The 18,681-nt window shown below is 27.8% G+C and overlaps 1 protein-coding gene across 4 annotated transcripts in view; it reads right to left on the reverse strand.

The window, feature by feature from the left end:
- Positions 1–254: 254 nt before the first annotated feature.
- LOC129616305 (histidine decarboxylase) overlaps positions 255–18,681 on the reverse strand; it is an 89,480-nt gene continuing 71,053 nt past the window's right edge. Inside the window, exon 11 of one of the 4 annotated variants that reach the window (XM_055531887.1) lies at positions 255–3,258. In XM_055531887.1, coding sequence (XP_055387862.1) covers positions 1,514–3,258 — 1,745 coding nt within the window. In that variant the 3' untranslated portion in view covers positions 255–1,513. The remainder of the gene's footprint in view (positions 3,259–18,681) is intronic. The other 3 variants (XM_055531886.1, XM_055531891.1, XM_055531888.1) reach the window with 3 other exon arrangements.

The following is an 18,681-nucleotide window of genomic DNA, read 5'->3' on the forward strand; positions in this document are numbered from 1 at the left end:
TGAAAAATTAGCTAGCATACTTACATTTTTGCACTATTTTGTCACATCTATTTATAAAATCAAAAATCGTTTGACTGAAAAAACATGATTATTTGTATGTTTTCAAATCAAAGAAGCTTGTAATGAATTGTAAATGATATCGCAATAATAACAAATTATGTAATAGAATGTCTTTATATTCAGATTTTATTATAATAAAATTTTTTTTATATTTGTTTAATTTAAGAAAAAATAAAAGTTTTTAACATAGAACAGTTGCGTATTCTTCGATAATTTGTAACTTGTTGCATATTTAATAAAATGTCGATTACAATTAACACTTGAAACATATTTTTAATGCGGAAATATAAATATAATAAGATACATCTTTGCTTAATATAATTGTATAAATAATGTATTATTAGTATTTAAATATTAAAATACATAGCAAATTACATTACATACTATAACAAGTTATATTACATAATATTTATTAATTTTCTAGTGTGTTATTTTAAATGAAATCTTAAGTAAAAAAAATTTTCAATAGTTCGCTGTTATTAAACAGTTTTCAATTAATTTCTTTTTTTAAATATTTACTTCATTATTTTTTTAATTTGTTTTGTTAAAGATGGTTTAACATGTAGTTCAATAAGAAACTTTAATAAATGTAGCTTGTTGTTTAAGTTTTTGATTAGCGCAGCAGTTAAGTAACTAATCCATGGACGCTTTACTCTATATAAAAACAAAATTAACGAATTTGGTTTTTCCACCTTTCTGCTTCTATATAGGAAGTATGTAATTAATTAGTAAATAGATATACATATCGTAAACTAAAGGTAATTTGAATCCATACGACAGATTTTTTGAAACGAGAAAATTGCTTCTGAAATTATAGCACTAAAACATTTGCCAAAAAAATGAATCAAAATCTGTCCCAAATTAAATTAAAAATGGAGGTAGATCAAAATAACGTCTGGATATTTAGAAAATCAATGAGATAGCGAAAAACGGATTGCATATTCTGAACGTTCATCCTTGAAAACCTGGCTGTGGTCCTAAGTCAAAAATTACGAAAGTGGTCTATGGATTAAAATTGCACTCACGCGACGAGTGCTGGGTATATTGATATGTACGATGTTGCTTAAAAATTTTGACTTAATTTGATTGATATTTTTAATGTTTAGTCTTTTGAACTTTACCCAAATTTTTAATAGGATAAATTTTTGTTTTTTAAAATTTTTTTATAATTTATAGCTTTAATTTTTTTATAATTTTGAATTGTTAAAAATTATTTATAAAATATTATTGATTTTTTCATTGTGACGGACCAAATTGACAAATTATTGTCTATCTATATAACATATGACAGTTAATTATATAATGCAAAGCTAACATTTGAAACAAATCTTAACTGCAAGATGTCGTTGATTTATTTCAGTCAATAATTGAGATTGTTTTAGAAAAAAACCGGTTAATTAAATTTTCTATGAAAATTTTGTTATAGGGTACTTGTTCGATTTATCAGTAACAATCAAGCAGATTCCTCATAATTTACACCACAACTTTCAAACGTGTGTTCGCTAACAACACTTTGTTTATGGCAATCTTCACGGTTAGTTTTGCAATTTTTATATTCTATGGAATTAGTTTTGTAAATATTCTTTATTTCATTACAGTAATCATTTTGTTTTGGTTTGACGTCGAATAGCTGATTAGATGGTGTTGTAATGGTATTATGTCCACATTTTTTGCAAATTTCAGTATTTTCAGAGTTCTCTTTTTCGGAGAGATCTTTTATTACGGTCCAACTGTCTGCACCCAAATGTACGGTTGAAGATGATCGCGATAATAATTCAACAACTTCAAGAGATGACCACAAACTTGCCGCATACGATAAAACACTTGTAGATGAGTTGGATGTTGATGAGTCCGTCTTGGTTTCATGAAAATAGCTTTGGTTTTTTTTGTTAGTTTTGAGTTCGTTACTGTTCTCGTAACTTTCAACTTGACTTTTTCCTTCATTTTCATTATATTCACATAAACTTTTAAGCGGAATAACCATATTCTCGATTGAACTATTGTTCTTTGGTTCATTTTCTTTTTTTCCAGTTACAATTTTATTATTTTGATTTTCCTGAGTTGAAATATTACAATTATATTGTTTAACTGGAGATCTTTTTTCATTGTTTGTATGTAGAAATGCGGCTAAATATAAAGAGCTTGTTGACCGTTCTAAAACCCCCGTTATATCTTCCTGATTTTCAGTTTCAACATTTAATTTTAATTCATGATTATGATTGACAACGTCTTCATTATTATTACATTTAACATGTGCATCAATATTACTTTTAAAATTTACATTATTGTCACTCTTTAACTCTATTTTCAAGGGTGAACTTTGATTTTTATTTAACAATTTTGAATTATTAAAAATTTGTGTTGTAGGTGAAGGGAATAAATGACTATCGAAACTCAATTCAACACTATTTCTATCATATAAAGACAATTCCTCTTCTGACATATCACTAATACTACTATAATGTCGATATGAGTTGGTAGATCTGGGAACTATATTATAAAATGCAAATATTGCATTATTTGAAGATTGTTCTAAAAACTTTTTGCCATGATAAGTTTGTGGTTTTAGCGACGAATTTTCTGTTTGCTTAAATGAAGAGTTTATTTCGTTTGAAAGAATCGGTTCTTCGTTGTGAAAATATCTTTCTTTAGCTAAGATATTTTTGCCTTTACTTTTGGGATGTTGACTTGAAAAAATTTTTTGTTTTAATATAACGGTATTAACTGTAGATTTAAAATTTGATTTATACTGACTTTTTTCATTCACTTTTGCACAAGTATCATCATTGTTCAAATTTAACGGAACTTTACACTGACTACAAGTATTTTCCATATTAGATGAATTTTTTTTAATGTATGATAAAAATTTGTCTTCAAATCTATTATTAAAATTAAAAATTCTACCCTTAAAATCATTGGCTTTTGTTTTTTCTTGGCGAAGTGATTTTGCCACTGATCTTGATAATGAAGAATTATCTAAAAGTTTACATTTATTTCCGACTTGGGTTGGATCTTGCATTTCGATTTTAATTGGTTTTGGTTGTTTTGAAAATTGAATAGCCGACTTCGCTGAATTTCTCAATAAGGCCTTGGTCTCCATTAATTTTCGTTCTTTCAGTTGTTGAAGGGAATGATGGTTTATCATTGGTGATATTCTTGGTGGAGGTGTTAGCGGAGTATTCTCTAGTAATTCATATTCTGTATGAAAAATATAAAAATTGAATTATTTCATGTTGTAGGTGTGATAACTATTTGATATAACAATAACAAAAACTGTTTTTTTGATGAAGTATATTATTTTTCACAAATTGCATGCAACTGTATGGAAATCAAATTAAAATTCATTCTAGCGATTTCTCTACTTCATACCTTCTCTCTTTTTAAAATGCACACTATTTTAAAATGTTAAGCAATAAGTACAGGGTTATTCAAAAAAGGTATATAACAACATGTATCATTGGATAGAGGGTCGAAAATAGGTAAAACTTTTGTTCCTGAGTAGGTGCGAAATCTCAAGGGTTTTCGAGATACAGGATAAGCTTTTCTGATTATAACTTCCGTTCCGAAAAAGATAGGAGCTTCAAACAAACAGTTTCTGAAAGGTGTAGTAAAGGCCTTAAAATAAACACCTTACTTGATTATGTATTTTGTGTACTTTCGAAATACCAATCATTCGAACTTTAGGAAAAATAAAATTTTTCTCTTTTTTAATTTTTTCAGTTTTTTCTTACCAGGTAATTTCGTTCAAAATTTTTTGAAACTTTGAAATTTTTTTTAACAGAATTTCGGCCGCTTTCTCAAACCTTAATTTTAGTCACTAAGTGTTGAAAAAAAAAGCATTCTGGAATTTTTTACGAAGGTGTAGAATTCTTTTTTCATACAGTAAATAAAAAAATATTGGATTTTGCATATAATAATATGCAAAAAAAACAAGAAAATTTTTATGCAAAGCATTTTAAAATGTAGTTTACTAAAAGCAAAATTTTTAAATTTTAATTTAATTTTAAATAGTTTTACTAAAAAATTTATTACGAAGAATAAAGAAAACAATATTATAAAGTATCTACGTGTTATATTATATTATTTATATTATATTGTTATAGCAAACAACTACCTGTTTTATTATATTATTTATATTATGTAATATTTTTTTTAAGTTGTGTAGATACTTATGTGATTATGTAAAGTTTTGTTTTATTTTGTATTTTCTTTTAGTTTTTCTAAACTAAAATTTTATTAATATGCTTTTTAATTTTGACTAAGTGATTTCAAATAATTGTGCATTCATAAAAAGAAAAATATATAGACACATATTAATATAATTAAAATTGTGTAGCTAAATAAAACACATAACATATTTATATCTACTTTTGATATTACTTCTTCAAATTAGGAAAAACATAAAAATCGGCTTAATATTTCACCAAATCAAATGTATGTTTTATTTCTTTTTGCCTGTAGTGTAAGTACAGTATGTAGTGTAAAAAAATGAATAGATTCGGGAAGATTTTCTAAATTAATTTTTTAATTTTTTATAACACAAAATTATAAGAATGTTATCATTAGTAAAATAGAAAAAGATTGAATTTTAACTTTTCCCAACTAGGAATTTAAAAAATTTGATCTTATCGGAGGTTTAAAATGTTAAAAAAGGTCCTCTATAGTTTCCTTAAGAATACGTGTAAATTAGTCAGTTGGAAAATGTCACTCTCTCTTTTGGTATGGTTTAGTAGGATAAAATAAATCAGAATTTTTTTGACAGAAGTTTCGATTTTATGTATTGGGGCAAATCCACTTGGCATATAATTCTTAATAGAAATACCAAACCAACTAAAATTAAACTTTTCTTACAACATTGTAATTCAACACACACTTCAATGAAAAAAATCTAATTATCACATAGGTAATTATTGTCCAAATTAACCGTTAGGCAGCGTTTAAATGTCAACCAAAGATTGGCAATCATTATTGAAATTAAAGAAAATTGATGAGAATATATGTTACTCTACTACCAAATAACGAGTCGCAACAAAAAAAAAAAACTATTAAAACAGCTGATTACAGTCCATTTTATTCTTTTGAAAATTATGTTTACCCCATTTTTTATTTTATTTTTGTCAAAAGTTATTGATAACAAGTAAAAACGTTTCAGTCGGTATAAACCGACTGAATAATACCATGCACTTTGACAATCAGAGTTTAAACATTTGGTTTTGAAATATTTTGTTGTTTTTGAATCGAGTTTCTTGAATCTAGTCTTAATATTTTCCAAATATTTAAAATTACCTTTAAAAACGTTTCAGTCGGTATAAACCGACTGAATAATACCATGCACTTTGACAATCAGAGTTTAAACATTTGGTTTTGAAATATTTTGTTGTTTTTGAATCGAGTTTCTTGAATCTAGTCTTAATATTTTCCAAATATTTAAAATTACCTTTCAGAGTTGTATCGTAGTTACCCGAACCTGTCAAGCAATTCCATCAAAACTTCAGAAATATATTTAAACTGAAATTGGACACATAACTGCCAAGTTTCATGAATCTAGTCATAGTTTTTTTTTCTAAATATTTAAAATTAACTTTCGGAGTTGTATGGCAGCTACCCGAACATGTCAAGCAATTCCACCAAAACTTCAGAAATATATCTGAACGGAAATTGGACATACGCATGCCGAATTTCATAAATACCAAAATGAATATACCCTTCACAGAGTGCAGGGTATAAAAATAGCTTTGAAAATTTGAAGAAAATTTTTGATTGTCGATGTTTACACAGTCAATCTTCATCAGACTCAATCATGGTTGTCAATCCTTGATTGACATTTAAACAGGTGACTTCCACTTTGTAAAAAAATAGGTTTTAAACCTTTTTTTAAATCTCCATTAAATTTGAGTTTTTAGCTTTTTTACATTACAAAATAATGTGTAAATAATGGTTGAATATTTAACCAACAGAAAGATATTCATTATTTTGGTTTCGTGGGCTTAAACAAAATTTATAGTAGCATCGTGAAATTTTTCTCTCTGCTTTTTTCTGGATAACTCAAACGGCTTCCAAACAATTTTGAACTTACTACATCGTGAAAAGTTTTTGAAATACAATATAAAACATAAAATATTGCACCGAAAACGTTTTGTTTTACAATATGGAAGCCAGAGAACGCTAACATACAAAAATTCTTTATTAGCTAGATACATTAGGTTTCAACAATAATTGATTTCTATTGTGGTAAGCTAAGTTAGCATACATTCGAAAAAAAAACATAATACAAATATATATAAAAACTGGGGACCTTAAAATGGCATATGCTTTCTAAAAAAAATTATTTCTAAAAAGCGGATGACTCAAAAAGGTATAGTTGTGTTGTATAGTCTTTCAATTAAGATAATCTCCGTTAAAAATCTAGGTTGACTTGACATAGTTTTGCATGGGATCACCGATAAATATTTACTTTTTAATTAAATAAACATAAAACAGTATTCAAAAAGTTTTTTTTTTCAATGGTTGATAATTTTTCCGAAATATAATTCTTTTTTTTTTTTATTGGTGTGAAAAGAAAACTTCCTTTTTTTCGGAATAAAATACTTTTTTTTTTTTTTTCGCTAATATATTTCGTGCGCTACATACGCACATACGCACATACGCACTTCTTCTCAAACAGTAGAAGAGAATAAAACAGTAATTAATTTGGCAAACCGTTATACAACAATATTGTTGGGAAAGGATTAAAATAAATTTAAAAATGGATAATATGATGAAATAGATAAATGAATAGATAAGATTAATAGATAAGATTAAACGATACGTTATTAGTACCCGATCTTCGTACAGATTTAATTTCAATCATAGAGTAATCTTTTACAAAGTTTACAAGTTGAAATAATTAATAGAAATAGCGAATTGATTTTAAGTGCATTTAAGAGAAATGGTTAATTTGAAAGTAAATTTGATGCAAGATTTAAATTTTTACATTTTGTTATCTACAGTAAGGAAGCAAAAGCATATGAGTTATTTAAAAAGGCTACGAAAAAAGAGTTGCAAAAAGATGAAAAATGATGAATCAGAAAGAATAAGGTGCGGTGAGAATAAAAATGTTATATTATCGAATGAAGTTTCAGATAAAGAAGAAGGAAAAGAAAGACCCAAAATCGTAAGAACTAGTTAACAATGAATACCTAAAAAGCCTTACTGTAGCAGAAATAGCACTAACGATTGAGAATTTCAAGATAAAATAGTGTCAGAAAATAAAAATATTGAATATGAAGAATTTGTGGCATGAAGAAACATTAGTATCAATGTCGTCTTTATCATCATAAGACATTGATTATGAAGATATACTTTTAGAATTTGGAGGTAATTTTAGTGTATCATATTCACAAAATGTGAAAGATTTCAAGCAGGATCTAAAGGGTGTCCCAAAATTCTTACAAGAAGTAATTTTTATAGAAAACAGAGGCTTATAATTAAAAATTCGTCACCTAAATATTAGTTTGTTCCTTACGCCATTTTTGCATATTTTGAGTTAGAAGTTGATCCTACGGTTTTGAAGCACGCTCTTTCAGAATCTCTTACCCGTTTTTGATTATCTCTATTAGTTCTCTAGAAGCCTAGTATCGATTTTGTTCCACGTCCACCATTTTTACTAGTTTGCGTTCACCATTTGGTGGAATCCAAATTTGTGGCGTATGGAACAAGATATTTATGCATTTTTTGAAAAAAACTTCCTTAAAGTTAATTTGATCCATTTCCATGAGTGAGCTACATGGAACAAGATAGAATGCTTTTATACGTTAATTTTAAATTGTTCCATGTGTTACAAAAAAAGTTTTCTTTTATGTTGTGTTATGGATATGGAATTAAGTCAACATCGAATTTGTTAAAAAAAAATTGGTCCATATCCACGGCGTACTGTTAATATTGTCATTAATCTATAAATAAGAGTGCCAAAATTTATAGTCATTAGTCGTACTCAAACCGTCGTAGAAGGAGGTTGTGTTGTTGAAAAGGAAAAAGTAAAACCAAAAAGTATTGAATCGTCTCCCAAGCCAATATTGGAACTTGATGTTTTAAAATAAGTAAAAATTTTATTATTATGTTATAATATATACTCGTATGTATAGTTGTAAAATATATATTTTATTATATATATACATACTTGCTTTTCAAAATGATGGATTCAGTTTTTTCTAACGATTCAAAACTTCAGAGAGTTAGAAGAAAAAGACCAAATGTAACACGAATTGTTCATTATTCGAGCTTCTCAAGAGACGATTTTTCAGGTAAATCATTTAAAAAAAATTTCTGAGCTAATTTCGCTTTCGAAAAACTACAAAGATAAAAATTGTAACACTTTTGAATAAGAAAAAAAAACAATAAAATTTCTTTTAATACTTGAATTTAATTTGAAATTAAATTGAACACTATTTATTTAATTCTCAAATAGATACCGATGTTTGGGCAGATTAAGCATATTTACCAAAAAATAACAAAAATTATACAATTGGAGATATTTTTTTCTTTCTCTTACTATTATTTATTTCTCTTACTTTTTTTTATATAATATATTTAAATTTTTCAGTATTTACAAAAATGCAAACAGATGATTTACGTAGTTTACTCTCTACATCAAGTTTTTATGGTAAGTTGTTTTTTAATTTGACAGTTGCTATAGAACAAATTTAAATTATATTTGATACGTACTTACAGAATCTATATCTTCAACACCAAAAACTAGAAAAGGAAATTCAAGTGGACCGTTCAAATATTTTTAAATAATTTTGGAAACTACCAGATGAAGAAAAAATTACATTTTATTTTAAATTTGTTAAAAGAGATACATTTAAACGTCCGCGCGTCAAATCAAAATAGAAAAGCTTTTGTCGTGTTTGCCGAAAATTTTTCTTAAATACTTTGGATGTTTCAAAAAGAAGAATTTATTATTGTTTTGCGAATTTTTCCAATCTAGAAACTGGAGTTCCAAGTTCAATGAAAAGAGGAAAAACTATCAAAAAAGTAACACCTTCTGAAAAAATTGGTGAAATTCGAGAGCATATAAATTCTTTTCAAACAGTTGACTCTCACTACTGTCGGGCTAAATCACAAAAATCTTATCTAGAAGCAGACTTAAATTTAACAAAGATGTACAATCTATATTTGGAAAAGTATAAAGATGCAGTAAAATTACCCGTATATCGGAAAGTATTTAATAATGAATTTAATATCGCTTTCCACAAGCCTAGAAAGGATATATGTGATAAATGTTTTATATTTCGAAATAAAAGCAACACTTCTGAAGAAGAAAACCAATTATATGAAATTTATCAGCAAGAAAAAACAATCTGCAAAGCTGATCGGGATCTTGATAGAAGTAATATAGATCCCTATGCATACGTTATATGCAAAAAGTTTTCGGTTTGCCCAAAGGAAATATGTTTATTCTATTACAAGCTTAACGTTTTCAATTTAACGGGAACTATTATAATTCCAGATAAAGAAAATATAACATATTGCGCTATATGGACAGAAGCTAATAGTGATAAGAATTTTAAAAGAAGCTTGCAAAGACTTTCCTTTTCTAAAAAGAATTATTTTATGAACCGAGGATATTTGAGGTATGGATCGCATACCTCAAAATCGGAATAAGATTAACACAACGGCGATTGTGGAGGTAACATCTAACTTTGAATGCATAATTCCAAAGTTTTCTGAACCAGGACATTCCAATATACAGGAGGTTGACTGTGTACATTCCTCAATCGATCGTTATTTAAAAAATGTGGAAGTTTACAGTACTCTTCATTTGATTCGTTTATTAGCAAGCATGCATTATAATTCATATAAGTGTAAATTATCAATAAGCCAACGGATTAATGAAGCCAACGAACTTTAAAATCTACTCTGAAATTGCAAACACATTAGAATATAGTATAGTGCTTTTTTAAAAATAAAATCGATTTTGTACGAAAAAGACACTGAATCTAACAACATATGTATCTCTTAAATATAAAATTTCACTTCAGGAAATTGATTATAAGGTTGTCTCTTTACATAAGATAGCTACAAAAAAACATTGGCTACTCCAAAAAATATTTTTTTAAAGGCTCCTGAAATTGCCTTTTCTTCAAAGAGAAAATAAAAAACTTGATAGATTTATTTCCTTATTTCCCATCTTCAGATGTAGCTTTATTGCGATCAAAATAAGAAATAGGTAATTAAAAGTTTATATTAAAAATTAAATCAAAAAAATTTAAATGTAACTGAAGCTCTGAAGAAAATTCAATTTATTGTTATTACAAAAAAAACTTATATTTAAGATTGTTTCAAGGAATACAAAAGCTCTTACAAAGAAGACTGTTTGATTTTTTTTTTATTTGGTATTATAAAATTTAGTAGGTTAACTTTAAAAGTCATGAAAAAAGACCATTTTTTTTTTATCAAAAAGTGTTAGAAATGATTTATTTTTGTTAAAAATTAGCAAAAAAATTATAATAAATAATTTAGCAAAACAGATATTGTTTTTATTTAAAAAAAAATAAGAAGATGCGCCAGTTAAAACGTTTCAGTCTGACGAACGGACGAACAAGTTTGAATCAATGCAGAATATTACACTAAGCAAGAATCCTTATACCGCAGACGACTCCCACAAGGGATTCAAATATAAGTATAAATAATTAAGGAAAATAAATATTAACGTTATACATAATTTAAGTCTGGTAAAAATTATATTTGCGCGCACATTTTTTTTAATCTCAAACTTTAAAGCCGTTTTTCTCGAAATTAAGTCAATGGCGTATGGACCAAACTAATATTGACGAATTGTAAATTTTTTATCGATTTATATAGTATACAGTATAGTATCAAGTATGGAATAGCCTACCGGATAAATGGCCTGCATGACTTTGCTGGCACATACACAAAAATGAAGAAGTTCGGTTGAACTTTAATGATTTGGTAGACATTGACCAACAGCAGCGTTACAAAAAGTACCATAATAAAATATAAAGGTAGACGAAGGCGTGAAACAAAAGCACTGTGTTATTTCGAAAATAAAATATGCAAGTTATTTATATCTCTGAGGAAAGATATTATTACAGTAAACGATGAAATAATTCCACATGCCGCGAATGAACTAGAATCAGAATATCTAAAAGGTGAGCGTATCGAAGTGGAAGAAAAATATTAGAAAATAGTTACAAAAGTAGAGGAGCACACGCGGAAGCAAAAGCAATCCAGAGAACAAGAATATTATTTTCAACATATATGAACAAGCTGTAAGTATTTCGATCTCATCTAAATAATGAAAAATTGGCTGGTTTACAAAAAATGTTAGGCACTACAAAAAAATGTCTTGGTGCTATAAAGAACATAGACATTGATACTGATTCCTGGCACCTTATGATTAGTTTTCTGATCTTACAAAAAGTTTATAAGAAAACTTCAATCTTTACAAACAACAAGTACCAAACTTCATGAGAATCCTAAAATTAACAGCTATGTTACAGTTCCTGGAAACAAGGTTTCAAGCAACAATGAAAAGAAAAAGTCGGCAACAAAAAGAAAACGTCAAAAACGAAGCAACCAAATGTATCACATCGTGATAAAGGTAGAAGAATGTCAAATTTGTAAAGAGCAACACAAAATGTAGTCATGTCAAAAACTCAAAGACATAAGTATTACTCAAAAATGAGCAGCAGTAAGAAAGCGCAACTTATACTCAAACTGTTGCAGCAGCAATCATGTCAGAAACTACAGCATTCCAAAGAACACATGTGTGAAATGCAACAAAAACCATCACAGATTTTTAAATGATGAAAGCAAAATAAAAACACATAGTACATCAACACAAAATTCGGGCAGGCAACCATACAACTGCGTCATATAAAAAATTGCAAAAAAGTTTTATTACTTACAGAAACTTTATGCGTTTCAAATACGCCATTGCGAGTTCTAATAGATCATGCGTTGAGGTCGTCGTTTATTGCAAAGGAAGTTGAAAATCAACTACAACTAAAATGAAAAAAATTGATGCAAAAGAAATAAGCTCCGTAAAAAATAATATGAGAATAACAATAACGTCGCAAAAACAAGTAAATAAAAGCAGATGGGCTCTCCTTAACAACACCGAACAAATTTTAAGGAATGAAAACTAATAACAATCGCAGTTTGTCCTGGGAAAAGGCTATTTTTTACTATAAAATAGTCTTGTGTGCTTGCGTTGTAAGCCTTGCAAGTATTATGTCTGTAGTTTTGAAATTGTGTTCCATTCTGTAAACCAATGGTTTGTATTGTGGCACTTTCCCCTCAAGCAAGTGAAAATATTGCTAAGTACACTCTATGTATACCTACCACACTAATTAATAATTTTAATAATTATTTTCATTCAAAAACGAAACTATTTCTTGGATTGCATATATTTAGGATGAACGATTTATGTAGTCTTTTAAATAAAGCAAAAATTAATATAAAGTGAGGTTAACATAATGCTCGATTTTAAGGGTTAATTGTGTGAGTTTAGAAAAATAATTATATATTTTAATGTCATGGATTTTACCATTAATTTTTTGCGTTTATCGATATTTGAAAAAACTTGCGGCGTCAAAAATTCAAATTTTACAAATTTCAAAAGGTGATAACTTCAGAGGGGTGGAGATGGAAAAAAATTTTTTCTAACGAAATAAAGTATTTATTAGTATCTAAAAGCTGCTAAAATTTCAGGCTCCTGAAACCTGGGGTTCTAGAAAAAAAACGTCATCAAAAATTTGGAAAAAAACGGATAACCGTAAATTTAAATGGTCATTTTGTTTTTTTAAAGTTTGACTATAGTGTGCCGCGTAGGAGAAGCAAGCCACTGCCTTTCTGTGCTTTTAAAATTTGAAAATTGCTTATGGTTCTACTACAGTAAACAGTTGAAAAATGACATTTTTAGGGTTTTGGGGGGTATAACTTCTAGAGGGGGAGAGATAGGTAAAAATTTTGTTCTATGGATGTAGGTTTCTAGTAAAGAACTATGTACATATAAAATTTCAGCCTTCTATCTTCAAGGGTGTAGAAGTTTTGTTAGCAGATATCTAATTTGATCTAATATCTTTTGAGCAATTTATTTTAGAACCTCTTTTTGAGTTATGTTGCTTAAAATCGTAAATTACCGTTGACAATAGGCACTTTCAGCGATCGATTAATATGTATACGCACAAAATAATTCGCTACTTATCCATGTACATATGTATTTGGATTCTATAATGCATACGAATAAAATCCGTAAATGTATAATTAATTAATACTAATAATATTCAGGGTAATGCGTATGTATAGGATAAGATTTTTGTACAAAAAGTCTCAGGTTCGAACCCTGAAAAATGCGAATTTTCAGATTTTTATACCCGTACGAACGTATGTTCGAAGATCGAAGGTAAGAAATGGTGTTAGATATAGACTAAAGTGTATGTTTTTGATCAGCGTCGAATTCTGAGTCGATTTAGCTTTGTCTGTCCGTCCGTCCTTCTGTCCTAGCCATAACTCAAAAACTAATTGAGCAAAGCTCACTAAATTTTCATAAATGATTTATTGTATTAAGGGCCAAAACCCTATTTAAATGGGACATGATCCAATTAAAGTACTGGTTCGGGTAGCTGCCATAAAATTTATTTAGCTATATCTCAGAAACTATAAAAGCTGTGGTATTGAAATTTCACACAAACGAATATATTAGTAGGCCCAATGTGTCTGATAAAAGTCGTTGAAATTACTTGGCTGCTTCTGGTACCTGATATACGACTTCAAGAGTTATTTGGCTATATCTCAGAAACTATAAAAGCTGTAATATTGATGTTTCACACAAGCAAATGTATTAGTAGGGCCAATGTGTTTAATAATATTCGTTAAAATTGCTTGGCTCTTTCTGGTAGCTTATATACAACTTCAATAGTAGTTTGGCACACACAGATAATTTTGCATAAATTAATATGGAAATACGCAACTTAAACTCATAGTCTGCCCCATAGTCAGTTATGGCATATTTATTCGCACATAGGATAACAAATTCGTACGTGTATCACAGAGTTGGCAAGGTCAACTCTATTTTTTTTCGTTTTTAAATGTAGTTACATACATATGAAAAGAATTGGTTATTTTCTAATATGTGTTACAAATTTATTTTTTGTTGCCCTTTAATATGCAATCATATCGTGAAACGTTGAATCATCTTATTAGCAATTGTAAGAAAATCGTGCTCAAAAACAGGAATTAAACAAATGTAAAATTGTTTCTCTTAAGAAATGTTAGGAAAACAGGTAATTCTTAGTTGATTATTTGTAAAAGTCGTGACAATTAATTGTTTTAAGTATTAAAATGAATTGTTTTAAATATTAAGTTAAATTTGTTGCAACTTACTTGATTATTCAATAAAGATTTTTTTTATAACAAGAACATGAAATATTTTTACAACTTCCGCTTAGAATGTAAGTATAAATTTATTTGTAATATAATTTGAATTATTTATTTAATAATTTTTTTTTGTTGCATGGTCATTATAAGTATAATGGTACATATATTGTATCATCTTATTCAAATCGAAAGAAAGCCAATTTCAAAAACAAGAACAATTTTTTTATTGCACCTTATTTTATTATTCAATAATGGATATTCCTGTTACAGTTTGATAGTAAATTTATTCTATTCTACTTAATTTGCATTATAGAAAATTATTTTATATGCTTTTTTTGCATTAAGTAGTAACAAAGAATAAATTAACTTCTTTAAATTTTTTTGTAATGATGTTGAAATTGTTGGAAGGTCATTATTTTGCAACTTAAAATTCAAAAAAATTCGGGTCATGTCGAGGAAAATTACATTTAAAATAAGAAAAGTGCCAAATAATACTGAAGACTAAATAATGTAGACTAAAGACATGGAGCATTCAGTAAAAGATGAAATTATGGAGTATTCAGTAAAAGATGTCCAACCGGATGACTTAATTGGGATTATATTCATTTTGAATAATTTTTATCAAAACACTCCTGCTGGGATGAATTTTAAAAAAAGCCAGTGAAATTAAGTTTTAAGAAATTTGGGAGCTGATCAGTAAAATTTTTAAAGTAATTCAGAAGGACTTGACACTGCTGCTTTCCAGTTAACAACAACGCCAGTACGACATTGCCTTCTGGAAGTTTCCGCGCTTCTTCACTAATTTTACATTTAGTGAAGAAAGCTTAAGGCGAAAAGGTATTTTTACTATTAAAAAAAATTTGATGTGATCAGCACATAACCGACCGCAATGCGTATTGTCTAGTTAAGTGAAAGTGTTACAGAATATTATAAAAATGACTGCTAAATACTTTTTTCCAATTTTTAGGGCATTAGTAAGCTTATAGTTAACATACCTAGATATAAAATATATATTTGGCTCTTAGCAGAGTTTTGCTTTGTGGTACCCAAATTCCCTGAAATACTCGTCAGTTAGTTTCGGCAACAACCAGAACTCAAATATTAAATTTCAAGAAATTCAATCAAATCGTTCCGTATATATAAAATAAATTTATATGTTCATAAATTTATATGTTCATTGTTTTAGTACAAAGAATTTAAATAATAAATTTCAATGAAGTCGGTTGATTATTTCTCTTTATATACGCAAAAATGTATATTTGGCCCGTAGTAAACGTCCAGTTGCTGACACCGGAGTTTTTTCAACAGTTAGGCGGTTTCACGGACGGTTGAGCAAATTCTATATATATGAAATTTCAAGTAAATCTGTTGAATATCTTTTTCATATTGATCAAAAATGTAAATCAGGCTCGCTAAAAAGTGCAGTTCCCGAGGCCTGACATATTTCAAAAGTTCATCAATTCGTGCATAGTCGAAATACAATTATATATAAAATTTCATCAAAATCGGTTCAACCGAACTTGAGATACACGCGAATTACGTGGTTATTATATCACCGTAATAAAAAAAAATAATTTTTTAAAAATAAAATGCAAAATTTGAAATTCGAACTTTATTTTCTTTATTTAACTTTATTCTTCGGAAAAACAGTTGACTTATTCTAGGGTAAACTTAATAATAATTGATTTTAAAAATTAATTTATTAGCATAAGGTACTTGGAAGCATAAAATTATTTAGTCATTAGTAATTATTTAAGTGTGTTAATTTTTTCTTAATAATTTGATAATTTAGCTTTTATGTGAAAACAAATTTTTTATGTGAAAGTAATTGCTGTTAATTATGAGTTTTTGTTGTTTTATGCAAATTTTTAATAAATAAGAATAATATGAAATTTTTTATGAAATAAGAAATGTGAAATTTATGGGAAAGAATTTTATTATTTTAAGTTAACGGAAAATTTTGTTAAATTTTATAATAGAAAGACGACGGAAATGAGATGTCGTTTTTCGAATTAACTATGCAAGTTTTGTATGTTGCTTTTTTAAGTGTTAGAAAAAGAAACAAATAAAAAGAATTTATTTTATTCTTTTATTTAATCTTTTATTACAAAACTCGATGAAACCAAAACTTAAACTAAACTTTTTACTTTCTAAAATCTTATTATAGAAGTATTCAAAAATCAAATCGATTTTTGTTCAATTTCTTACATAGTAACATTAATTTATTAAAACAAGAAAAAAAAATATAATTTACGTAATATTCTTCTTTTCAAATGCAATAAATTTTGTTTGTTGCACTTGAAAAGGAAACAAATTTTTATTTTGCCGTTTTGTAATATGATCCTTCAATTTTAATAAACGAAAAAAATAATTTCATGTTTGCGTTTTAATGTAATTTAATATTTCAGTTAATGAACTTGAAAAATAAATGTGTTGAAATTTAGTTTTTTATATTTTAATTGTTTGTTCAAAATTAGGATAGGTCAAGTACTTAAGAAATGATAATAAGAATAATAAAAAAGAAGAAATCAGAAATTATGATTTTTATGTTTGAATTTAAATAAGTCATAAAATTGTTTAAGTTGAAATTTTAAGATTCATATAATAAATTTTATATTTTATTACTTTTAGGACTAATTGAGTGTAGTTTTATTATTCTGGATAAAATCTCATTGGTCGGGTATATAACTTCCCCATCCTTAAGATTTTTATTCTCCTGAACAAAACATTGAGGATCATTTTTATTTATATTCTTTAAAGGTCTTTCTTTTCTGGCTTTAATTAACATATAACTTAAAATGATTAAAATAACAAGTAAAAACGTTTCAGTCGGTATAAACCGATTGAATTATACCCTGCACCTTTCGTGATTGTGTAGCAATTACTCGAACCTGTGAAGTCATTCTATAGAAACTTCACGGATATGTCTGACCTATAATTGGACATCCGACTGCCAAGTTTCATGAATCTGACTTTAAAATTTTTCCAAATATTTAAAATCAGCTTTTGGAGTTGTATGGCAAGTACCTGAACCTGTCAAACAATTCCATCAAAACTTCACAAATATATCTGATCTATAATCGGACACACAACTGCTAAGTTTCATGGATCTGACTTTATTATTTTTGCAAATATTAAGAATAAGCTTTAAGACTTGCATGGGAGCTACTCGAACCTGTCAAGCAATTCCATTAAAACTTTAGAAATATGTCTGACCTATAATTGGACACACGACTGCCAAGTCTCATGAATCTGACTTTATTATTTTTCCAAATTTTTAAAATAAGCTTTTAGACTTGTATGGGAGCTACTCGAACCTGTCAAGCAATTCCACTAAAACTTCAGAAATATATCTGACCTATAACTCGACACAAAACTGCCAAGTTTCATGAATCTGACTTTATTATTTTTCCAAATATTTAAAATTAGCTTCTGGAGTTGTATGGCAGGTACCCGAACCTGTCAAGCAATTCCTCTAAAACTTCACAAATATATCTGATCTATAATCGGACATCCAACTGCCAAGTTTCATGAATCTGACTTTATTATTTTCCCAAATATTTAAAATTAGCTTCTGGAGTTGTATGGCAGGTACCCGAACCTGTAAAGCAATTCCTCTAAAACTTCAGAAGTATATTTGACCTATAATTGGATACATGACTGCCAAGTTTCATGAATCTGACTTTATTATTTTGCCGAATATAAAAAATTTGCTGTTGGAGTTGTATGGCAGCCACCCGAACCGGTGCAGCTATCCCATTATAATTTCTAGAGCATGTGTAGAATATAATTGGACACATGTATACAAAATTTTATATTTATAGCTTTTTTAATTTTTGAAATATTTAAAATAAACTCTTTGAGTTGTATGGCAGCTACCCGAACCCGTTGTCCGAATTAGTCCAATAACAATAGGGCTCGTCCTTGGCACAAAAGAAAAAACTTGTGAAAGTTTGGTGTCGATTGCATTATTCGTTTTTGAGTTATCGTGCGATCGGACATGTCTAAATCGACGCAGAATTTTACGCTGAGCAAGAATATATATATATGTCCATACCGCAGATGACTCCTTCAAGTAGTTACAAACTCCATACCAAAGTTAATATACCCTTCACCAAGTGCAGGGTATAAAAAGCATTATTATTACAAAAATTGTATTAAGATATGTTAAATTTTCATTAAAATTTCTTTTATTTTTAATTTCATGAATTTCTTTATTATTTTCTAATTTAATTG

The sequence above is a fragment of the Condylostylus longicornis genome, unplaced genomic scaffold, assembly GCF_029603195.1.
Source record: "Condylostylus longicornis isolate FDR11 unplaced genomic scaffold, ASM2960319v2 ptg000177l, whole genome shotgun sequence".
In the NCBI taxonomy this organism is placed as follows: domain Eukaryota; kingdom Metazoa; phylum Arthropoda; class Insecta; order Diptera; family Dolichopodidae; genus Condylostylus; species Condylostylus longicornis.